The sequence below is a fragment of the Suricata suricatta genome, chromosome 17 (genome assembly GCF_006229205.1).
Source record: "Suricata suricatta isolate VVHF042 chromosome 17, meerkat_22Aug2017_6uvM2_HiC, whole genome shotgun sequence".
In the NCBI taxonomy this organism is placed as follows: domain Eukaryota; kingdom Metazoa; phylum Chordata; class Mammalia; order Carnivora; family Herpestidae; genus Suricata; species Suricata suricatta.
The window spans coordinates 40,150,748-40,171,940 of record NC_043716.1 but is presented as its reverse complement, the minus strand read 5'-3'; the positions used below and the strand labels follow the sequence as shown (position 1 = coordinate 40,171,940).

The following is a 21,193-nucleotide window of genomic DNA, read 5'->3' as shown; positions in this document are numbered from 1 at the left end:
GGAGCTGGGGAGAGGCCCGCGGTCCGATGCCCCTCTAGAGGAAAGCTGGGCCTGTAGTTCCAGGGCCTCCTGGCTCCTCCTGCCACCAGGAGTGCCCGGGCCGGATGAGGCACCTCCCCACAGCACGGGTCCCAGCGGCAGTGGCCTCAGGGAGCCCCTGAGCAGTGAGGGCCCCGCCCGACCACCTTCCCTTTGGCTGCCTCCCGCCTCCGGCGGCCCCCTCCCTGGCATGCTGCTGGTGCCCAAGGCTCAGGGGCTCGTGGAGATGCTGCAGACCATCTATGAGACGGAATCCTGTTTCTCAGCAGATGGGATGTCAGGCCGGGAACCATCCTTGGAAATCCTGCCTCGGACCCCTCTACACGGCATCCCTGTGGCAGGTAAGTGCTTCGCTGTCCCCGCCTGCCCTCTGCCGTTGGGCATCCTTGTCCCTGGGGCTGAGCATCTGGCTCCAGGCATCACCCAGATGGGGTCCTGCTTAGATATCTTTGGAGAGCTTTGTTGAGAATGTTCAGGGGAAACCAGGCTCCCTGAAGTCAACTTCCCAGCCTGCCCTGGCCCAAACCTGCCCTCCGGCTGCACTCTGTTGCATTGGTGGGTCTCTTTGGCCTCAAGCCAGGAGGCAGGGTGGGCATAAGCTTCTGGGGGCTGTGGAGTCTTGGAGGCTCCTGGCCTAGTTGGCACCGTGGTCGTTGGAGGGGAGGAAGTGGGTCAGTGACCTGCCTCCTGGCGGCCTGCTCCCCAGGTCTGGCCCAGGGCATGGGCCATAGCTGAGTGTCCATGAGGATAAAGGCCACCCTAGCTTCTTTGGCTGAGTGCTTGGGGGCTGTGACTTCTGCAAGTCCCCAGTCAGGAGTTCCTGGAGAATCAGATTTTCAGATTTGAGGCGGGTGTGGTAGGGTTAGGTAGAGGCTGGCAGTCATGTCGGGGGTCATGACTTCCTTAGCTCCCCATCTCTCCTCCCCTCAGGCCTTGGTTTCATCCCATCTCATGACACTGAAGGCGTGTCGCTGATTTATATGGCCTTGAGGACCCCCTAGGACTGCCACTTTATCAGCAGGGACAGTTTTGGCTCTGGACTGGGGGTGGGGTCCCTCAGAGCTGGGCCACTCCTTCCCTCCCTCCCAGGAACCTGTTGGCAGCATCAGGCCTTCCTGGCATAGCCTTCCCACCAGGCCGGCACCACAAGATGTTTCTTCTAGGGAGGGGCCTGCTGGCCCCATGCCCGCTTGGCCCCTCCTGGCAGCGGCTTGGTGCTTGGGTGTAGGTGTCTGTGTGCATACGTATCGGGAGTCTTTGCCTTTGGATGCGTGGGTGTGAGGCCCAGGCTTCGAGTTAGAAGGTGGGAGCTGTGTGCCTCCATGGGTACCAGTGATTTGGCTCTAAGCTGTCCAGGGATAAGGCTGCAGCGGGACTCGGCTATGTCAGAGGATGAATGCTTTGGGAAGTTTTGGAAAATTTTCAGAAAAAGGCCCGCCATCTGCCTGGGCAGTGATGCCTGCAGAGTCTCCTAGGGAAGGGGCATAACCCTGGGAACCCGCTGTGCAGGGCACCCCCTGGGATGGAGGCATGACCCTGGGGGTGGCTGAGCTGACGATCAGACACTAGGAGGGAGTGTAAACACAGAGGAGCGCTCTAGCCCCGGTCTGGTGGAGCCGGGGGGCTCTAACTGAAGACCCTGCTTCCTGATCCCCTACCCTGACTGAGAGTCAAGGTGGTCTCTTGGAGAGCAGAGGAGCGGCTATGTAGAGCATTGCTTGCAGGCAAATGCCTCATCGGTCCACCCTTCTTCCACTGCCCCTTGCCTCCCAGTGGCTGCTGGCCATTGGCCCGGAGTTTCCTCCTCAGCATGTTCTGGTACCTTCTTTCAAGTTAGACCCCAGGATCCTAGCAGGCTGGAACCCTGTTCCTCTTATCCTTTCCCTAAGCCTCCTGGCCTTGCAGAGACCCCGCCCTGCCAACCCCCGCCAGCATCTCTCTCTAGATCCCTGTGACCCCGGCACACGCACACTGCCTAGGCTTCTGATCGGTGGTGTGGTCCATGTTGGCAGGAGGGAGGCGTGAGTCACCTCAGCGGCTCTGGGAGAGGGCTAAGAATGTTCCCCCTGCGCAGCTCTGATGCTGTGTCTGTGACGCGCTGGGGACAGATATAGGCCTGGAGCTCGGCTGCCTTGTTTTTTTTTTTTTTTGACTCTGGAATGTAAATAGATGTTTCAAATAGAAACGCTTTAACCTTTGGGTTAAAAAAAAAATCCACCCCAGATAAACATGGCCATGAGGGCCCAGGCAGCCTGGTGTTCCCCCACCCCCACCCCCTCCCGCCTCCTCACCCCATCTCTTGATCCGTCTCCAGACAGGATGCAAAAGCCTGTGGCTAAAAAAGCAGGTGTCCAGGGACGCTTCCTGGGCAGTGTGTGTCGTCTGTTGCCAGGCCTCCCCGGCCCAAGGGATTGGGGAAGAGGACTTTCCGGGGTGGCTGTCTACCCTGGACTCTGCCTATTTGAGCCTCAAAGCTTTGGAACCCTATTTTAAGGCCATCCGTTGTTCTCTAGGCTGTCTTGTTCCTTGTCACTTTGCACAGTGTGGCACATGGGTGAATGAAGGTTGCTTGAAGGGTTGGTGTCTGGAACTGACATCAGGATTCCTGGGTTCTAGTCTGGGGCTTGGCCCTCTGGGCAAATAGACAGATAACAGTGAGTTGCCCCCTCAGGTTAGCCAGAGCCCTGGCCAGGGGTACTCCTGGGGGCTGCAGGGCCCTCCTTGCTGTTGCTGCTTGATGAGGGGAACACACTGTAGCTCGGGACAGTGTCATCAGAGGTCTTATTTCATGGATGGGGTCTCTGCCTGGCCCCCCTACAACAGCCCAGCACACAGTGGGCGCTCCCCTCACTCAGGCCCGGTTGGAGCCTGGGGAGCCTCGGAGTCTTTGCCTTTGGATACGTGATCCCACCCCTGTGTGGGATTCCCACAGATGCAGTGCTGGGGGATCCTCCGTCGCCCTTGTGTGGGCTCTGGATTCCCCTGTGGCCTGGACTGGGCAGAGCTGCTGCTTGGGCATCGTGCCGGATTTTATGAGCAGGCATGGGAGAGGAGTCTTCTTTTCACAGCGAGGGAGGGTGTGAATCCTGCTTGTGCCAGGAAGGGATGCTCTGGACGCTGGGAAGTGCCATGGAGTTGGGGTTCGGTATCAGGGTTCCCCCTGGGTATTCTTATTCACGTTCTTCAGACCATTCCAGACTTGGCTGGGTGTGTGGGTGTGTAGGTGTCGGGGCGCGGGGAAGGTAGGAAGGGCGAGGCTCAGGTGGGAAGGGAACTAAGATAATAACGTACTAAGTGACAAGAGTATCGGGTGCCTTCCTCCCCTCGTCTCTTTCAGGAAGATATTGTTAGCCGTGGTGTGCAACTGAGAAGGATCAGAGAGGTTAAGGAACTTACCCAAGGTCACAGAGTGAATGACAGCCGGGATTCAGATTCAGGTCTCTGTGAAGGGCGACGGCCACCCCCCACGATCGTTCCTTTGTGCACGTTTTTTGGAGGTGGCCCTTCTTCCAGGTGGATACATCTTCATGCCAGAGCACGTGGCTTAGCACTTGGAGTGTGGGCTAGATTTCAGCCCCAACTTGCCCCTTTAGTGGGCTGCACTTTGCAGCACACAGTGTGTACTCACAGCCTGCCTTCGTGCCTCTCAAGTTTGTGCTCCTAGAGAATAGAGACCAGTCTGGCTTTGGGGGGAGGGCTCCTGAGGTTTCCAAGAGGAGACTCTGTTTTCTGTGAGTCATGGGGACCACTTGGTCAGCTCTCCCCATCCCTGCAGGGATATCGGGAGAGAAAGGGGCTCAGGAACAAAGCTGGACACCCATCGCATTCAGACAGCCTCCCCTCCCCCCCACTCCCTCCAACTTCTTGTTTTCGAGACCCTCAGCTGTCCCTTCCCTGCGGCACAGCTGCCAGACAGGAAATCAGATTAACTGTGTCCACACACACAGCTGTAACAGCTGTCAGGTTGGCAGCAGAAATGAGTGCAGCCAGACCGGGGACACGGTGAGAAAGAGTAGTTCTCAAACTTTCATTTGTATCCAAATTACTTAGGGAACGTGCTAAAATGCAGAGCTCCAAGGCTCCGCCCCTCCCCGCAAGGGTTTGGATCCTGTAAGGCAACCTGGGAGCCAGGATTTTGGATGCAACTCAGGTGGTTCTGATGTGTGTAGACTCAGCCTAGGCTTGGAATAAGGTTGTGTGGACAGGAATCATTCAGATGGGGTCATGGGGCCCAGCAGTCTGGCTGTGGATGTCACCAGCATCCCTGGAAGGCCTTGGTGGGCTCTGGGACTCCTCAGAGAAGGGTTGACTGCAGAGGGAGGAAGGCGGTGGCCCCAGTCAGAGTCTGACCCAGCAGCCCTCAGCAGCCTGGCCATCAGTGGAGGGAGAATGTCTTGAGACGCTGGGCAGCAGGTGTGTAAACCCTGCTGGAGTAGAGGATCATGGCAAGTGGCCAGGTGGGCAGGGCACCCCTGCTGGATGCTCAGGGCTGGGTTGCATGTGGGGGGGCAGGTGGAGGCAGAGCTCCTGTCCTGGGGCCCCTGCTGTCCACCCCAGGTGTGGCGTGAACAGTCCCAGCGACAGCTGCAGGCTTTGAATGATTAGTGTGCCTTCGAACTGCTTCTAGCTTGGTGCCCCAGTGTTCTGTGGAAATAGTGGGGCTGGGAGAAGTGAGCCTGTTCCTCTTCCAGAGTCTTCTCAGCAGTCTGAGATCAGTGAGTAACCCTCTCTTCACCAGTGAGAGGTGCTCATGCCTTCCACCAGGACTCTGTACCCCTGGGCTTAAGGTCCATCAGAGGCATGGTCCACTTCAAGATTTCCGGGGGTTCTAGCTGCTCAGCCAGCCCCCTTCTCACCTGTGCTCCTGGACTCTGGTGGTCTGGAGGCCAACTGGGGCCCTGTCTAGAGCCCTGCGTCCTTAATGCTGAGTTTGGCTCCTCGCTCCATCTCTCATTAAATGCAGGAGCATCCCTCAAGGTTTCTCGTTTTTTGTTTGTTTGTTTGTTTGTTTTTTAGTGGGAGGCAGATGGAGAGCCAGAAGACCTGAGTTAAGCCTTAGCTTCTCTGCCTCCCTTCCAGATGACGTTGGACAAATCTCTTTCATCTGTGGCCTCACTGTCCTCTGTCAGTTTGGGATGTTGAGTCGGTGATCTGCAGGCCCTTCCTGCACTGATATTCTGAGAGGCTCTGAAGTCGATTACACCTTGCTTCTGCCTTTCTGGAAGGGGGGGACCCAGGAAGACATGAGACAGTACTGGGGAGAGAGCTGGAGCCTGCAGTGGAGATGCCAGAGAAGGTTTTCTGACTGCTTGGAGTTGGGACCTCCCAGAGCAGGGATCAAAACTTGCGCTCCCGTGTGCTAAGCAATGCTCTCAAGGGACCAGAGGGATGCCACAGCCGCGGGCTGAGCCGCAGAGGACAGAGCGGCCCTTCTTGGGGGTAGTGAGGCAGCAGAAAACAGCCTGGATGTGCTGTCATTGGGAGGAGGCTGTTCCCAGAGATCCCTTCTCTTGACGCCGGGATCTCACTGCTGGCCGGGCCAGTTTGCATTGGACCCCGCGAGCAGGGCTTTGGTCTGGACAGGACCACTGAGAGACCTTGCCACAGTCTTGAAATGAGTGAGCTGAGGCCTCCCGCTGGTGGAGGTCTGAGTTTGGCATAGCGCTGTTTTATTTCATGCACTTTAGAAACATTCTAAGAAGTAGTTCCGAATCTTCACTAGACTGCCAGAGGGGTCCAGGTTAGAAACAGATAATCAGGAGGCATTAGCAACAGCCTCGACTAGCACTTCCTGAGATCTTCTCAGGCACAGTGCCAGGCTCCCCTGCGTGTTCTCTCCTGAGCCTAAGATCTCTGAGAGGAAGGTAGGAGTCTTCCTCTCGTTTCACAGATGCCTGCCCGGAGCACAGAGAAGGTGCTCCGTGCCTTGCCCTGGGAAGTGGCGGAGCCTGACTTGAACTCTGGCATTCTCTTACTCCAGAGCCCTGGCTCTTACCCATTATGTGATGTGTCCGCTTGCGTTACATGAGGAGCTGTGAAGATTGCTAGGTGAGAGTCCTCTCCAGCTCGCACATGTGGAAATACTGCCTGAATTGTGGTAGAACCTGTTGAGCCTAAATTGGCCTCCCTCGTCACGTAAGAGCACAGAAATAGATCATGGGAAACCATCCTTGGTGGGGGGGGTGGGGCGGGGAGGAGTCATCAGCATCATGGGGAGGAGTGTGAAAGGCTGTTCCCTGCCTCCTTCCCAAATCCCTCAAGGCCGAGAAAGGGACAAACTCCTTTTCCCATTCTCCGGAGGGACAGAATGAGGTCATTAGATGTTTAAGGAAGCCACTGACTGCCCAGTGTGGAGAGGGAGCTCCTGAGGGTAGGGGGTGTGGGCGGAAGGTGGGCTGCCCGCACGTTGTTCTCCAAGGGGGGCAGTTATCTGGGCTGGCTGGTGCAGAGGTCCCGGGATGCCCTGCTTCGGAGCCAGGCTACTTAGGTTAGGGTTCAGAGGGTGTGAGTCCCTGCTTCTTGGCTGGTGGAATCTTCCGCACGGCGGCCTAAGAGGTTTCTGCAGAAGAGAGGGCCGGCACAGATGATCTCCAAGGCCTTTTTCCCCCTTTCCCCTCTTTTGATAGGATAGTTCCTTAGATCCAGGGCTTATCTGCAGAGGCCTCGTGTGGTTTTTTTTTTTTGGTCCTGTGCAGACATTCCAAACAGCTTGACGCACCCCTCTCTCCTGCTCTGCTCCCCCTGGGTCTCTTCCTTCCATAGCCTTCTGTGGCTGGTGGCTCCTGAGAGCGGTGTCTTTTTAGAGCCAAGCGTTAAGCTTTTTAGGTCTGTTGGGTGGAGTCCACTCACTGTGCTGACCCCTTCTGTCTGGGGCTTCTCCAGGGGAATGAAAGGTGCTATCTCCCTGCTGCCAGGGTGTGGGTGACTGTGATTTTCACGATTTCTCCATTTGAGGGCTTGGAGCTGGGTCATGGCTTGCAGGATGCTTAGAGCAGGAGGAAAGCTTGGCCTTGCCCTTGGGCAGCCAGATTGTTTTTTTCGTTTTGGACCCCTGTTCCCAAAGCACTGTTAAAACCTGCTCCTCATGGCCCAGGGCTCCTGCCTGCTCTCCCTCTTTGTCACTCTCTTTGGTCTAAGGTTGTGTGGGTGGCCGTTCCAGAGGTTGCACTGTCAGCACCCGTATCATCTCCCCCTAAGGAGCCAGGCTGCCCAAACGATCTGCCATGGGAGCCCCACCTGGACTGATGGGGTTCCCGGAGAGGGGGGAGGCCCAGCTGGGTGGGAGGGGAGTATCGTTGCTAAGGTGTCGCCACTGCCCAGTTGTGTCTGTGAGCTAGCCCCTTCTGAGCCAGCGCCTGGGATGCATGGGGCCGCCCCGATGGCTAGAAATACACAGCCCTGCCCACTCAGCTACCTGGCCTGGGGCTTCTCCACGGAGGCAGTGTGAGTCAGTCTTGCCGAAGGCCAGAGGACAGGATGATATTGCCAGTTTTTCCTAAAGGCCACCACTCCCAGGCAGAGGGGTCAGAGTCCTTTAGGAGCAGAGTATGGAGCAGGGTAGGGCTGGACCCTTCTAGCTTCCCTCTTTAGGAGATTATTATGTGGGCTGTCTGGCTTCTGCTCTATTCTCTACAACCCTCCATCAGAAGGAGGCATGGGGGCTGGGGGTAGGAACCCAGGCCCTGCCCTCCCAATTGATCCCTCTCCTGGCCTTTCAGGGGGCTCTTGGCTAGCCAGAGTTCCCAGCCTTTCCTCTTACGGAACATTCCACCCCACCCCCCTCTCTTCCCTTTCCAACGCCCTTTTGCTGTCTTAGTCCACCAGGAGGCGGTGGAGAGCCTCCTCCGATCTTGTCACACCCATTTCTCCTTCCAGGTGCTTAGTTTTGATGGCAGCCACTGATACCTGGTTTGCTCCTGCCAAGCTGGCAGAGGGCACAGATCCTCTAGGGGGCGCCAGGCCAGCCATGCTCTAGGTTTTGTGTCCAGCAAACTTCATTCAGGAGGTTTTTTGCGTCCCTCACACCCTTTCCCTGACTCTCACTGCCCAGCTGTCCCCCCTCCCATCAGAGATGGAGGCCGGTTATGCCCAGCAGAGCCCTGGGGTGTCACACTCTGTCGAGGCCCTCACGGGGCCTGCAGATGAATTTTCTCTAGCGGGCTGCGCTTCCTGCTTGCATGGGAACAAGGCTGTTCCCAGAGCCTGTTGGCCAGCCTGCCACCCGCGTACCAGTGAGGCTGTGGCCCCCGCGGCCTGGCATCTCTGCTGTGGTGGCGGCCGCGTGGGAGCCCTGGTGGGAGATTCCCCTTGCCCGAGCCTGTGCCCTCTCTGCAGGGCTCCTGCAAGGGAAGCCAGCACTGCTGGCTGCAGTTCCGTGCTTAGCAGGGTTATCTGCTGGGAGCCAGGAGCGCTTGGACCCCTGCCCTTCCCTGGGCGGGCAGGCTGGCGGGCATCCGGCTCCTGCAGCCCCGGCAGCCCCAGCACTGCCGGGAGCAGCAAGTTGAAGCCTGTCGTCCTCTTGGCTGAGTGGTCAGAGTGACACGGGCCAAGCCAGCCTCGCTGAGGAATAGACGACTCTCTGGCCAGCTTGGGGCTTCGTTGAACACTTCCGGCACTGGGGAGACTGGAGGCTGGCTGCTGGTTCCTTGCTGTTGCCCTGCTTTGCACTCTGAGCAGGCGGGGGCGGGGGGGTCAGCCACCTCCAGAAAAGCCCTTGGCAGGGCCTTTCCAAGGGCCCTTCCTCTTGGTACTGGGCCAGGACATGGATTGGGAGGGAAAGTGAGTTTTGTGCGTGCCTGTGTATGGAACCCCACCCTCCCGGCCACATCTGGCCACTCCTGCAGATGTGGCTCTGGCCTCGTGGCCACAGAGTCGTCAGTGTGGCTGGCGGGCAAACCACAGAGGAATGTGCCTAGCAGTGCCGGGTGGAGAAGGGGCTGGCGGGGGGACCGAGATACTCTGCCCCGGCTTTACCTTCCCAGCCCCACCTCCGCTGGGTCTCAGAGGCCGGATTCAGGCATACGGGTGGTAGTGGGGCCCTAGCCTTCAGCAGGCCTTGCCCCTGCCTGGGTGACACTCTCATTCAGTGTGGGTTGCCTGGAGAGGTCCAGGCCCATTAACTGCATATGGTGTGGAAGCCTCTATTGGCTCTGCCCTTAGTCCCCTCCCAGCTCTGTCTCCACTCAGGATGAGGATCGGTGATGGGGGCCTGGGCAGACCCCTGCCCACGAGGGGAGGAGACACTGGTGGCCATCAAGATGTTGGGGTCCTTCCTTCTCCAGGCCCAGGCTGGAGTGGGCTGCCTTGCCACAGGAAGGTCTTCCCAGCTCCCTGTGGCCTCCCTGGGCTGGAGTGAGAAAAGTGAGGGCTTTCTTTGGAGAATGAAATGGAAAAGAAACAAGGTGGGTCGGCCCTGCCTCTCTCACTTCCTCCTTCCTAGGCTGTGGGTAGCCTGCCTTCGCCTTCCTGCTGGAGGCCGGAGGCTCTGTGGAGTGTGGGCTGGGCTTGGGGCTCCCTGCTGGTGTGGTGTTTGCCCGGTTGCCCTGGCAACCACGGGGCAGTGGTGGAGAGTGACATTCAGTGACCAGAGGACAGTATACAGGGATCAAGAGGTCGAGACCCATGCTTCCCATAAGCCCATTGAACACTTGCCCCTCCCTGGGGCTCCCTCAGCCTGTTGTCTGCCTGGGGGCCTGGACGGGAGGTCTTGGGACCCAGCAAACCCTCTACCCCTTTCCTCTTTCCAGCAGGTTCTCCCTGAGACCAGAGTTCTGAGATCTCTGCCTGAGCTCCAGCCTCCGCCCCCCTTGCCGTTACCCTTCTTCCTGTCTGATTCCCTTTCCTTTCCTGTCTCCTCCTCCCACCTCCTCCCTGCGCCTGCCCGCCCATTCTCTCATTCCCCCTCCCCCCCCAGGCACAGCTGCTGTTTGGCTCACTCTATATATAGCGGCATTTTCAGGGTAATTACAATAAAACTGTTGAAAGGAGATAATCCAGCAAAGGAAGCAGAGTCTGACTCCCAGCCCCCTCCTGTCCCTGGTTTGGTGCAGCCCTGCACCCCTCTTCCCTGAGGCCTCCTGCTCCCACTCCCCCACCAGTTCTTACAGCCTCTCCCTTGGGCCCCATCAGCCCTAGCTGGGTGTGGGGCAGTGAAAACAGGGGGTGGGTAAGGCTATGGGTGTCCTGAGGGTCCCCACAGGTCTCTCCTGGGTTTCTTAAGGGCCTTGGCTGCCAGCCCCATCAGTTCTAGAACCAGCCTCTGTACTTCAGTTTCTTTAGGTTCCTTGGCAGGGAATGTGTGATTCCAAGAGGTGGGCAGGAGTCCTGGGAAGGACACTGGTTAGAAGCATAGGGTTTGGATTCACATTCTGGTTCTTTGATCACCTGGTTGTGTGTGTTTGGTCATGTACTTAAACCTTTCTTTCTTCCTTCCTTCCTTCCTTCCTTCCTTCCTTCCTTTCTATTTTAAGTTTACTTATTTTGGGAGTGGGGGAGAGAGAGACAGAGACAGAGAGAGAATCCCAAACAGGTTCTACACTCCACGTGGAGCCTGACATGGGGCTGGACCTCACAACCTGTGAGACCGTGACCTGAGCTGGAATCAAGAGTCAGATGCTTAACCAGCTGAGCCACCCAGGTGTCACTCTACTTAAACCTTTCTAAAGCTTGGTTTTCTTGTTTAGTAAAGTAATTCGTGTAAAATGCCCAGTGGTGTTAACAATCCAAGGTAATTTATTATGTGCTGAGCCCTCAGCAATCTTCCAGGTACCGTGCCTTGTGCTTTTGTGTATTTTCTTATTGAAGTTCATGGCTTTGACCTCATTTCATCTAGGGACAACACTGTTTCGGTGGAATGGAGGGGTTTGGCTGCCCCCCTCCCCCGCCTGCCATCTCTTCTCTTGAGTCTAGAGGTCCTACCTGGGAGCTTTCTGGACCCCCAGCACAGCTCCGCTGTGGCCTAGTGGTGTTAGGATTGGGCTCACTGACGCCTGTCTCCTCTCCCTGCAGTGGAGGTGAAACCGGTGCTTCCCGGAGCCATGCCCAGCTCCGTGGGGGGCGGGGGTGGAGGCAGCCCCAGCCCCGTGGAGCTGCGGGGTGCCCTGGCAGGCCCCGTGGACCCCTCACTGAGGGAGCAGCAGCTGCAGCAGGAGCTCCTGGCACTCAAGCAGCAGCAGCAGCTGCAGAAGCAGCTCCTGTTTGCCGAGTTCCAGAAACAGCATGACCACCTGACCCGGCAGCATGAGGTCCAGCTGCAGAAGCACCTCAAGGTGAGCGAGGGGGGTGCGGGGGGGCCGCCCAGACCTCCGACCCCCGCCCGGACCTGGCTCACCCCACCCCCTGCGCCCCATGCCCCTGTAGCAGCAGCAGGAGATGCTGGCGGCCAAGAGGCAGCAGGAGCTGGAGCAGCAGCGGCAGCGGGAGCAGCAGCGGCAGGAAGAGCTGGAGAAGCAGCGGCTGGAGCAGCAGCTGCTCATCCTGCGAAACAAGGAGAAGAGCAAAGAGAGTAAGGCCCGGGGGCTCCTGACCCGTCTCCCCCCTCCCCCTGTCCCCCCAGCTGTGGGCTCCTGGCACCAAGCACCCAGGTCATCGGTGCCCTGTCCCACAGGTGCCATCGCCAGCACTGAGGTGAAGCTGAGGCTCCAGGAATTCCTTCTGTCGAAGTCCAAGGAGCCCACGCCGGGCGGCCTCAACCATTCCCTCCCACAGCATCCCAAATGCTGGTAATGACCCTGGGCGGGCCTGGGTCCCAGAGGGACCCCCTTCCGGGACTGCCTGGCCGCAAGGCGGCAGTGGGTGCCTGGCTGGAAGCCAGACACAGGCCCCTCGATCTCTCTTGGGAGCTGAGATCCCCAACCCTGGTTTCTCTCCATTTCCCTCCACAGGATCCCTTTCCGGTCCCTTTATGCAGTGGGTGTTTCCTGCATGTGATTGCTAGGTGGCAGGTCTGGCTGGCTGGGTAATAACCTAGGTCTGTTTCCATCCCACCCCGTAGGGGAGCCCACCATGCTTCTTTGGACCAGAGTTCCCCTCCCCAGAGTGGCCCCCCTGGGACACCTCCCTCCTACAAACTGCCTTTGCTTGGGGCCTATGACAGCCGTGATGACTTCCCCCTCCGCAAAACAGGTGAGTAGTGCCCAGCCTGGCGTCCCACAATATGGCCCCTCGGAGGTTGGAGCGGGAAAGTGGAGGGAGGGGCCAGGTTGCAGGTGTATGCCTAGCCGTGTAGACGGGTCTGAGCCCTGGCAACCTTCTCCATAGCCTCTGAACCCAACCTGAAAGTGCGTTCGAGGCTAAAGCAGAAAGTGGCTGAGCGGAGAAGCAGTCCCCTCCTACGACGTAAGGATGGGACAGTCATTAGCACCTTTAAGAAGAGAGCCGTTGAGATCACCGGTGCTGGGCCTGGAGGTAAGGGTTCCCCTTTTGTGCCTGCTCTGAGGTCCTGGGAGCAGGGGGTGGGGGTGGCTCTGAGCAAGCCCAGGTGACAGCCAGTTCTCCCATAGTGTCGTCCGTGTGTAACAGCGCACCAGGCTCCGGCCCCAGCTCTCCCAACAGCTCCCACAGCACCATTGCTGAGAATGGCTTTACTGGCTCTGTCCCCAACATCCCCACCGAGGTACAGGCCTGCTGAGGGCTGGGCGGGCGGGCCCGAGCTGCTCCGTTTCCCTTGGAAGAAGGAAGGCAGCTCCTTCCTGTCTGTCTTGCTGAGAGGACCCAGCAGGGACCTCTCTGCCCATGTGGACAGGCTAGAGGGACCTGTTGCCTCTCAGTGGGATTTGTCCCACGGGCCTCTGAAGGACTGTGATCTCTCAGTACCGCCCAGGTGGGGCTTGGTGTGGGGAGCGGGGAGCGAGGCACCATTCGGAGCCCTCGGCCCCAGGTGGCCCCCCGCCCCAGCCTGCTCTCATGCCTGTCTCTTCCGACTGCTCCCTAGATGCTCCCCCAGCACCGGGCCCTCCCTCTGGACAGCTCCCCCAACCAGTTCAGCCTCTACACGTCTCCCTCTCTGCCCAACATCTCCCTAGGGCTGCAGGCCACAGTCACTGTCACCAACTCGCACCTCACCGTACGTATGAGGCCCACGCCCCATCCCCCCCTCTGGTGTCTAGGTTTGTGGTCCTGGATGCCTCCGGCTGGGGCTTTTGTTCTCATGAGCCCCTGAAGGAGATCAGATGGCCTTCCTCAGAGCTGCGTGGGGGCGGGGGTGGTGGCAGGTGAGGGATGCGGATCCCCAGTCTGCAGGACCAGGGACGTCGCCTGCCCCTCCTTTATCTCCATCTCCCTTTCCCTCCACCAGGCCTCCCCGAAGCTGTCAACGCAGCAGGAGGCCGAGAGGCAGGCCCTCCAGTCCCTGCGACAGGGTGGCGCGCTGACGGGCAAGTTCATGAGCACGTCCTCCATCCCTGGCTGCCTGCTGGGTGTGGCGCTGGAGGGTGACAGCAGCCCGCACGGGCACGCCTCGCTGCTGCAGCACGTGCTGCTGCTGGAGCAGGCTCGGCAGCAGAGCACCCTCATCGCCGGTGAGCAGGGGCAGCAGCCATGCGAGGGGGTGGGTGGTGGGCTCTGCTGAGGGCGCAAGGCCCCCATCAGGGAGGAGCCAAGGACGCTCTTTAGCTCTGCCACAGCCCCCCTCTGTGGCATCAGTGATTTCTTCTATATCATGTTGCTCAGACGTTATCGAGCACCGACAACCCACCGGACGCCATTCTTGGTGATGTCCGCTGCTGTGACGTGCTCAGGGTCCCAAGCAGCGCCATCTGGTAGAAATACCACCTGAGTTACACATGTAACAAAGTTTTCTAGAACCACGCTAAAAAGAAGGGTGCCTGTCCAGCTCAATTGGTAGAGCATGTGACTCTTGATCTCGGGGTTGTAAGGTTGAGCCCCATTTTGGTGTGGAGCTTACTTAAAATCTTAAAAAAAAACAAACTTCTTTTAATGTTTGTTTATTTTTGAAAGACAGAGTGTAAATGGGGGAGGGGCAGAGAGAGAGAGAGGGGGACACAGACTGTGAGGCAGGCTCCAGGCTCTGAGCTGTCAGCGTAGAACCTGACATGGGGCTCGAACCCACGACTGCGAGATCATGACCTGAGCTGAAGTTGGAGGCTCAACTGACTGAGCCCCCCAGGCGCCTCTTTAAAATCTTTTTTGAATGAATTTTGAATTAAATTTCATTTCATTTCATTTTTTTAAGTGTATTCATTTTGTGAGAGAGACAGAGAGAGGGAGGGAGAGAGCACACGCACATTCACAAGTGTGCACATGAGCTCGTGACCAGGGGAGGGGCAGAGAGAGAGAGAGAGAGAGAGAGAGAGAGAGAGGGAGGGAGGGAATCCCAAGCGGGCTCCATGTTGTCAGCACTGAGCCCAGTGTGGGGCTTGATCTCCCAAACCATGAGATCAAAACCTGAACCGGAATCAAGAGTTGGACACTTAACTAACTGAGCCACCTCGGTGCCCCAAAATCTTTTTATATTTTATTTTGTATTTTATTTTAGAGAGCATGCAAGTGGGGCAGAGAGAGAGAGTAGGTTTCATGCTTAGTGTGGAGCCAGCCCTGGAGCTTGATCCTATGACCCTAGGATCATGACCTGAGCTGAAATCAAGAGTCAGAGACTCAACCAACCGTGCCACCCAGGCACCTTCAATTTAACATCTTTAGAAAAATTGTGAAAGGAAGCCAGTGAAATGAACTTCAACATATATACATATACATACATATTTTTAGTACTTATTTAATTATTCTGCACACCCGACGGGCTCAAACCCACAACCCCAAGATCAGGAGTCTCACGCTCCTCTGAATGAACCAGCCGGGTGCCCCAACTTTGATATATGTTTAATTCACTAGATGGAATATTATCATTTCAATATATAATATACATCGAACATATAACATAGATAACTCTTTATGCGACAATTTACTTTGTGTCTCATGCTGTCTTGGAAATCCAGTATATATTTCATACTCAGAGCACCTCTCAGTGCAGACAGGCCACATTTTAAGTGTCCATAGTCACATGTGGCTGGAAACTACGGGATTGGACAGCACAGCTTTGGACAGTCAGACCATAAGCAGCTGGTTGCATTAGAAGAGGTTCTGCTTCAAAGACAAGTGATCCTGGCCCCCAGCCTTTCCCACCTGATAGGATCCTTGTCTGCGGTCAGGGAGGTCCTGTTGCAGTTGGGGAAAACTAGTCCTTGTCAGGCCATACTGAGGGCCTAAGACCATACATGCAGTCATAAGGGAATCAAAGAGAGAGTGGTGAATCCAGGATGGCTTCCTGGAGGCAGTGGCTCTGAGCTTCAAAACTGTTGCATTGTGGGGAGGGGGAGGAAGAATGGGGCTCAGGCTTGGGGGCAGGCCTGCCAAGGTTTTTTCTGATTCTGTAGGTGGTGGTGGTGGTCTTCTAGGAGGGGGAGAGCCTCGGGATAGATGGGGGAGGGTGGCCCGGAGCCCCGACAGTGATGGTCCCTTGCCTTTCTCCACTGCACAGTGCCACTCCACGGGCAGTCCCCGCTGGTGACAGGTGAACGTGTGGCCACCAGCATGCGGACAGTGGGCAAGCTCCCGCGGCACCGGCCCTTGAGCCGCACTCAGTCCTCCCCGCTACCCCAGAGCCCCCAGGCCCTGCAGCAGCTGGTCATGCAGCAGCAGCACCAGCAGTTCCTGGAGAAACAGAAGCAACAGCAGCTGCAGCTGGGCAAGGTGAGCTGGGAGAAGCAACTGGCCAGGGAGGCGCCGGGGGCGGGACACCTCAGTCCACTCCCCAGGCTGTATCTCCTCCCGGTTGTCACCTTGCCTCTGCTTGTCACCTTGCCTCATGTGGTAGCTCTGTAAGGGCTGGGCTGCAACCAGGAAGAGGCAAGGGGAGGACAGACCCTCCTTGGGCCATGGGCTGCACAGCTGCTCCCCCTCCCAGCCGACATGCCCCTCTGCTCACTTCCCAGATCCTCACCAAGACTGGGGAGCTTCCTCGGCAGCCCACCACCCACCCCGAGGAGACAGAGGAGGAGCTGACTGAGCAGCAGGAGGCCCTGCTTGGGGAGGGAGCCCTGACCATCCCCCGGGAAGGCTCCACAGAGAGCGAGAGCACCCAGGAAGACCTGGAGGAGGAGGAAGAGGAGGAGGAGGAGGAGGAGGAGGAAGAGGAGGAGGAGGACTGCATCCAGGTTAAGGACGAGGAGGGCGAGAGCGGCACCGAGGAGGCGCCCGACTCGGAGGAGTCCAGTGCTGGTTACAAGAAGGTGCCCCCTCCACCCCAGCCTTGACGGCCACTCCTCTGTCCCCTGCAGCCCCTTTCCATCTTTGCCTTTCCCTCTCCCCAGTCTGCACTCCCCAGGCTCTCTGAAGAGAGCCAGAGCAGAGTGGGAAAGAGACAAGGGGCTCCGGAAAGGGGTGCTGCTTGTGTTGGTCTCCGAGCCATCTGTGCCCCAGTCTGCCAGCCCCTCCCCGTGTCTGTGTCTGCCCTTGCCACAGGCTGCTTTGTGTGTGTGTGTGTGTGTGTGTGTGTGTGTGTGTGTGTGTGCGTGTGTGTGCATGTGCGCGTGCGCGGCCCGTGTATCTGCGTTTCTGCTTGCGTAGGGCTGGTGGCGCGTTGGTCTCTGCGTGCATGCGCATGTGTGTACACACACGCCCCCACTGTTACTACAGTCCCCCTGCACCTAGAACGCACTCCATTCATTGCGGACACAGCCGAGCCCTCCGGGCCTGACTCATCCTGCCCCCTCCCACGCCCCAGTCCCTCCCAGCCTCTTACCTCAATGCTACTCTGGCATGACTCATCCCTCCCTGCCCCCGCCCCCCCAGTCTCCCGGGAGGTGGAGATGGTGCAGGCTGGAGTGCCTCCTATCCCTGGTGGAAGGAGATGGGGGAAGGAGGAGGTTCGGAAGAAAAGGGCTGGAATGGGGGCCCCAGGATGTTTGTCTTCACTTCCGTCTCACCCACGCTCCCTCCCCCTCTCCTCCTGCCCAGGTGTTCTCGGATGCCCAGCAGCTGCAGCCCCTTCAGGTGTACCAGGCACCCCTCAGCCTGGCCACTGTGCCCCACCAGGCCCTGGGCCGCACCCAGTCCTCACCTGCTGCCCCTGGGGGCATGAAGAGCCCCCCAGACCAGCCCACCAAGCATCTCTTCACCACAGGTGAGCCCCACCCCTTCCAGCTGTCCTTCCACCAGGTGCCAGGGTGCCTGTGCATCTTGTCTTGCCTTGTGCGGCCCGCTGAGGGACCACTCGTGTGCCACCATCGCCGCGTAAACCCTTGGGGCCCTGGGTGAAGAGAGCTCATGGTCCCAGTTGGTTATTACCTTTCTAGCTTCTGTCCTCCCCACTGTGGGGTCAGAAGTGAGGCCTCAGTCCATTCCTGAAAGCGTTTCCGCATGAAGCTGCCCTATGCTGGGCTCTGAGGGGTCCCAGGGGCCTAGGATGGTCCTGCCTCACCAATGGGGTGGGGGGGGGCTAGGGGAGCAGCACACAGGGGCTGTGACAGAAGGGGGAAAGGTGGATGTGCTCTGAAGGGGGCCACAGCAAAACCGCTGGGGGTGGGGCACCTGGGTGGCTCAGTCAGTCGAGCATCTGACTCTTGATTTCAGCTCAGGTCACGATCTCATAAGTTCATGAGATCCAGCCCCACAACAGACTGCTCTGACAGCGCACAGCCTGCTTGCGATTCTGTCTTTCTCTCTGTGCCCCTCCTTCCTCACCCTTCCCCTCTAAATAAATAAATAATCATTCAGGAGCAGCCTAGTTGAGGCTGGAGGAGCAGGGAGGCTTTTGACTGGCGGTGATGGGAGAAAGGAACCGAAAGGAATCGCAGGAGAAAGAGGGGCGGGTGTGCGGGAAGGCAGCTGGGTGGCTGTGGCTAGGTGGCCCAGAGCGGTGCTGACTGACAGGTGTGTCCCCGGTCCAGGTGTGGTCTATGACACGTTCATGCTGAAGCACCAGTGCATGTGCGGGAACACACACGTGCACCCTGAGCACGCCGGCCGGATCCAGAGCATCTGGTCCCGGCTGCAGGAGACGGGCCTGCTTAGCAAGTGCGAGGTGAGGGACCCTCTCCTTCCAACACCCCCCCCAACTCAAATCCAGCAAAAGCCTTTGTCTCTGCGTCCCTAAGGCCTCTCTCTGGGTCTTTCTCATTTTTCTTTCAACTACTGACCTCAGGGTCAGTCTCCTCGGCCCCCTCTCGGTCCCTGCCCTCATAGCCCACTGGCACCCCACCAAATGGGGGGTGGTCTTGGATGGGGGTCCGTGGGGGGCCGGGGCCTACAGTAAAACCTTGGATGGTGAAGAACTTGTCCTGCGAGTGTGCCACAAGACAAGCAAACGCTTCTGATAAATTTTAACTTGATAAACGTGCGACGTCTTGCAATACAAGTCATCCATGACGCCGAACGTCCCGTGGTCACAACTGAGCCAGCGGTTCTTGAAATTCGCTTTGATACACATGAGTGCTTTGGATTACGAGCATGTTTCCAGAACAAAGTATGCTCTGAAACCAAGGTCTTACTGTACTTTCTCAAATTCCTTTGGATCTCCTCAGGCCAGAGAATGGCTTCAGGTGTCCCGGGCTGTAGGACAGAGAGGGGGTCTTGAGCATCAGGGAGAGCTGGGCCTTCAGTGCATCCCCCTCACCAGCCTCCCCTCTCGCTCTCCCCACACAGCGGATCCGGGGTCGCAAAGCCACACTGGACGAGATCCAGACGGTGCACTCCGAATACCACACCCTGCTCTATGGGACCAGCCCCCTCAACCGACAGAAGCTGGACAGCAAGAAGCTGCTCGGTGAGCTGGTGGGCGTGGGGCCGGGCCGTACCCGCTGCCCTGGTGGGAAAGGAAGCCGGCAGCTTAGGTCCCAGTGGGCCCAGATCATCCCCCTGGCTGAGGAGGCTCACCTGCCCATCGCACACCGCCAGGGGGCGCCATTCACACAGACTGCCATATGGGTGGGCTGCATTGCAGGAGGGTGGAGGTCAGGCTTAGTGATGGGGGAGGGCTTCGCTCTTTTCCCTAACCGATCGTGCCCCTTTCTCCCTGCCTTCTGCCCCATCGGTAAGGTGTGTGCCCCAGGAGAGGGGACAGACATCTCCCACCTGGCGTGGGCAGCAGAGGCCTGTCCTATGCTTGGGTCTGGCCGCCTTTTTCTGGGACGGAGCTCACTGCCCTCTGCAGGCCCCAACCTGTAGCCTTGGCGGTCAAGGCAACTTCTGGAGTAACTTTGTCGCTCATCCTTGCAGGCCCCATCAGCCAGAAGATGTACGCCGTGCTGCCTTGTGGGGGCATTGGGGTGAGTAGGGCACCTGCCAGTGGGGATGGATGGGTGGCACTCCCAGCTCTTGGCCACCCCCCTACCCACCTGCCCACCATGGCTGCTGGCCCACCCCCACTCTTGCCCTCCCCCTGCAGGGGGCACGCTGAAGCCTGCTCTCCTGCCCCCGCAGGTGGACAGTGACACAGTGTGGAACGAGATGCACTCCTCCAGTGCAGTGCGCATGGCTGTGGGCTGCCTGGTGGAGCTAGCTTTCAAGGTGGCGGCAGGAGAGCTCAAGGTGAGTGTGCACCTGGGACCTCGGCACCATGTGGCCTCGTTCTGCACCCTCAGGGGGCGGAGGACAGGGGCTACCTTGGCTTTGCCCTGAGCCAGCAGGCACCCTTCCCTCTCAGGTGCCAGAGTGGGGGGCGGGGGCGTAGGTGATGGCTCCCGGGCCAGCTAGAGAGGTGAGTGGCAAAGAGGCACTGATATTCGATGTTCTTGCGGGGGGCTCTTAAGGTCAGAGGCAGTGTCCTCCTGCCCACGTGGCCTGTGGATGTGTTCCCAGCATGCAGGATGCACATTTTTGATCCATATTCTCTTCCCTGCCTGGTGTGTGTTTCTCTCTTCTGGGTCCACCTCTTCCGTGGCCACCTTGCCTGTCTGTCTGTCTGTCATCTCCATCCCTGTGTCTGCCCCTCTTCAGAATGGATTCGCCATCATTCGGCCTCCAGGACACCATGCAGAGGAATCCACAGCCATGTGAGTGCCACGCCCACCCTGCCCTGGGCCCGCTGCCCTCCTCCCTTCCCCTCTCCCTCTAGCTGAGCTGCTGTGTGTGTTTTGGTAGTGCGGCAAACATCCACTAAAGCTGACCTCCCCCATCCTTCTCTCCCCACACCCACCAGGGGATTCTGCTTCTTCAACTCTGTAGCCATCACAGCCAAACTCCTGCAGCAGAAGCTGAACGTGGGCAAGGTTCTCATCGTGGACTGGGTAGGCAGTGGGCTGGTGGGACCAGGGTCAGCCTTCAGGAAGGCCTCACCCCAATACTACCACCTCCTCCTCGGGTGCCCGCGCTGCTGCTGGGCCTGATGACTTACCTTTTATCTTCCTGCTGGAGCAGCTGCCCAGCCATCCCACTCCCATGGGCTCCCTCCTTGCTAAGAGAGACTCAAAAGTGGTCTTACCCCCGTCCACCTTGGCCCCGACCTTGTAGCCTCAAGCAACCGAGACTTTCTACTTTGAACAATATAGACTGATAACCACCATTGCCAGAGGCACCTTCGCCTGTGGGCCGACTGTGTGCCAGGGCGCATGGTACTGCTCATGGGCATCTCGAGTAGTAGGAGTTAGGATGTCCGTTTCTATCAGTGGAGACACTGAGCTGTTGGGTGAAACAGCCAACCAAAGTCACATAGTTTGGGGTACTGGCACTGTGCTTCGCGTGAGACCTTTTGGCCTCAAACTTCTGCTCTTGCTACTGGGCACCGCTTCTCAACCTCGCACAGCAGAGGGCAAGGCACCCACCGCTCCCCGTAACTGGGAAGTAGCCCGGAGCAGTGCTCATCAATGGCGAGGATTCTTGGAAGCCCAACTTTGGCCTAAAAATTCTTGTAAATGTTGGGGTCTTCAGAGTGCATCTGCTTTGAGTTCCTTACTAGCCTCCATGCTGTTGGAGAGAATGGTGCGGGGAGAGCCACCATATTCGTCCTATGGCTCTGTATCTCTTCTGCACCGTGCTGTGGCCTGGCCCACAGACCCTGGGTAGAGGGAGGTGTGGGGTGATACTGTTATGAGCAGAACCCGCTGCCCTGCACCCCTAGAGTTCACCATAGGGTGGAGGTGGGGGGCAAGTGGAATTTTGACCTTGCAGCGAGACACTGGGGCTTTTTTTTTTAACATTTATT

The 21,193-nt window shown here is 58.2% G+C and overlaps 1 protein-coding gene across 4 annotated transcripts in view; it reads left to right on the top strand.

Moving 5' to 3' along the window:
* HDAC5 (histone deacetylase 5) overlaps positions 1-21,193 on the top strand; it is a 31,266-nt gene that overhangs the window by 7,394 nt on the left and 2,679 nt on the right. Inside the window, exons 1-19 of one of the 4 annotated variants that reach the window (XM_029927322.1) lie at positions 364-380; positions 9,321-9,440; positions 11,047-11,306; positions 11,398-11,542; positions 11,645-11,759; positions 12,032-12,162; positions 12,298-12,444; positions 12,540-12,652; positions 12,971-13,102; positions 13,334-13,556; positions 15,533-15,744; positions 15,987-16,283; positions 17,011-17,176; positions 17,943-18,076; positions 18,697-18,817; positions 19,270-19,319; positions 19,474-19,581; positions 19,990-20,045; positions 20,192-20,279. In XM_029927322.1, the coding sequence (XP_029783182.1) occupies positions 9,425-9,440; positions 11,047-11,306; positions 11,398-11,542; positions 11,645-11,759; positions 12,032-12,162; positions 12,298-12,444; positions 12,540-12,652; positions 12,971-13,102; positions 13,334-13,556; positions 15,533-15,744; positions 15,987-16,283; positions 17,011-17,176; positions 17,943-18,076; positions 18,697-18,817; positions 19,270-19,319; positions 19,474-19,581; positions 19,990-20,045; positions 20,192-20,279 (2,514 nt within the window). In that variant the 5' untranslated portion in view covers positions 364-380; positions 9,321-9,424. Of the gene's footprint in view, positions 1-305; positions 381-9,320; positions 9,441-11,046; positions 11,307-11,397; positions 11,543-11,644; positions 11,760-12,031; positions 12,163-12,297; positions 12,445-12,539; positions 12,653-12,970; positions 13,103-13,333; positions 13,557-15,532; positions 15,745-15,986; positions 16,284-17,010; positions 17,177-17,942; positions 18,077-18,696; positions 18,818-19,269; positions 19,320-19,473; positions 19,582-19,989; positions 20,046-20,191; positions 20,280-21,193 lie in introns of those variants that run through there. The other 3 variants (XM_029927320.1, XM_029927319.1, XM_029927321.1) reach the window with 3 other exon arrangements.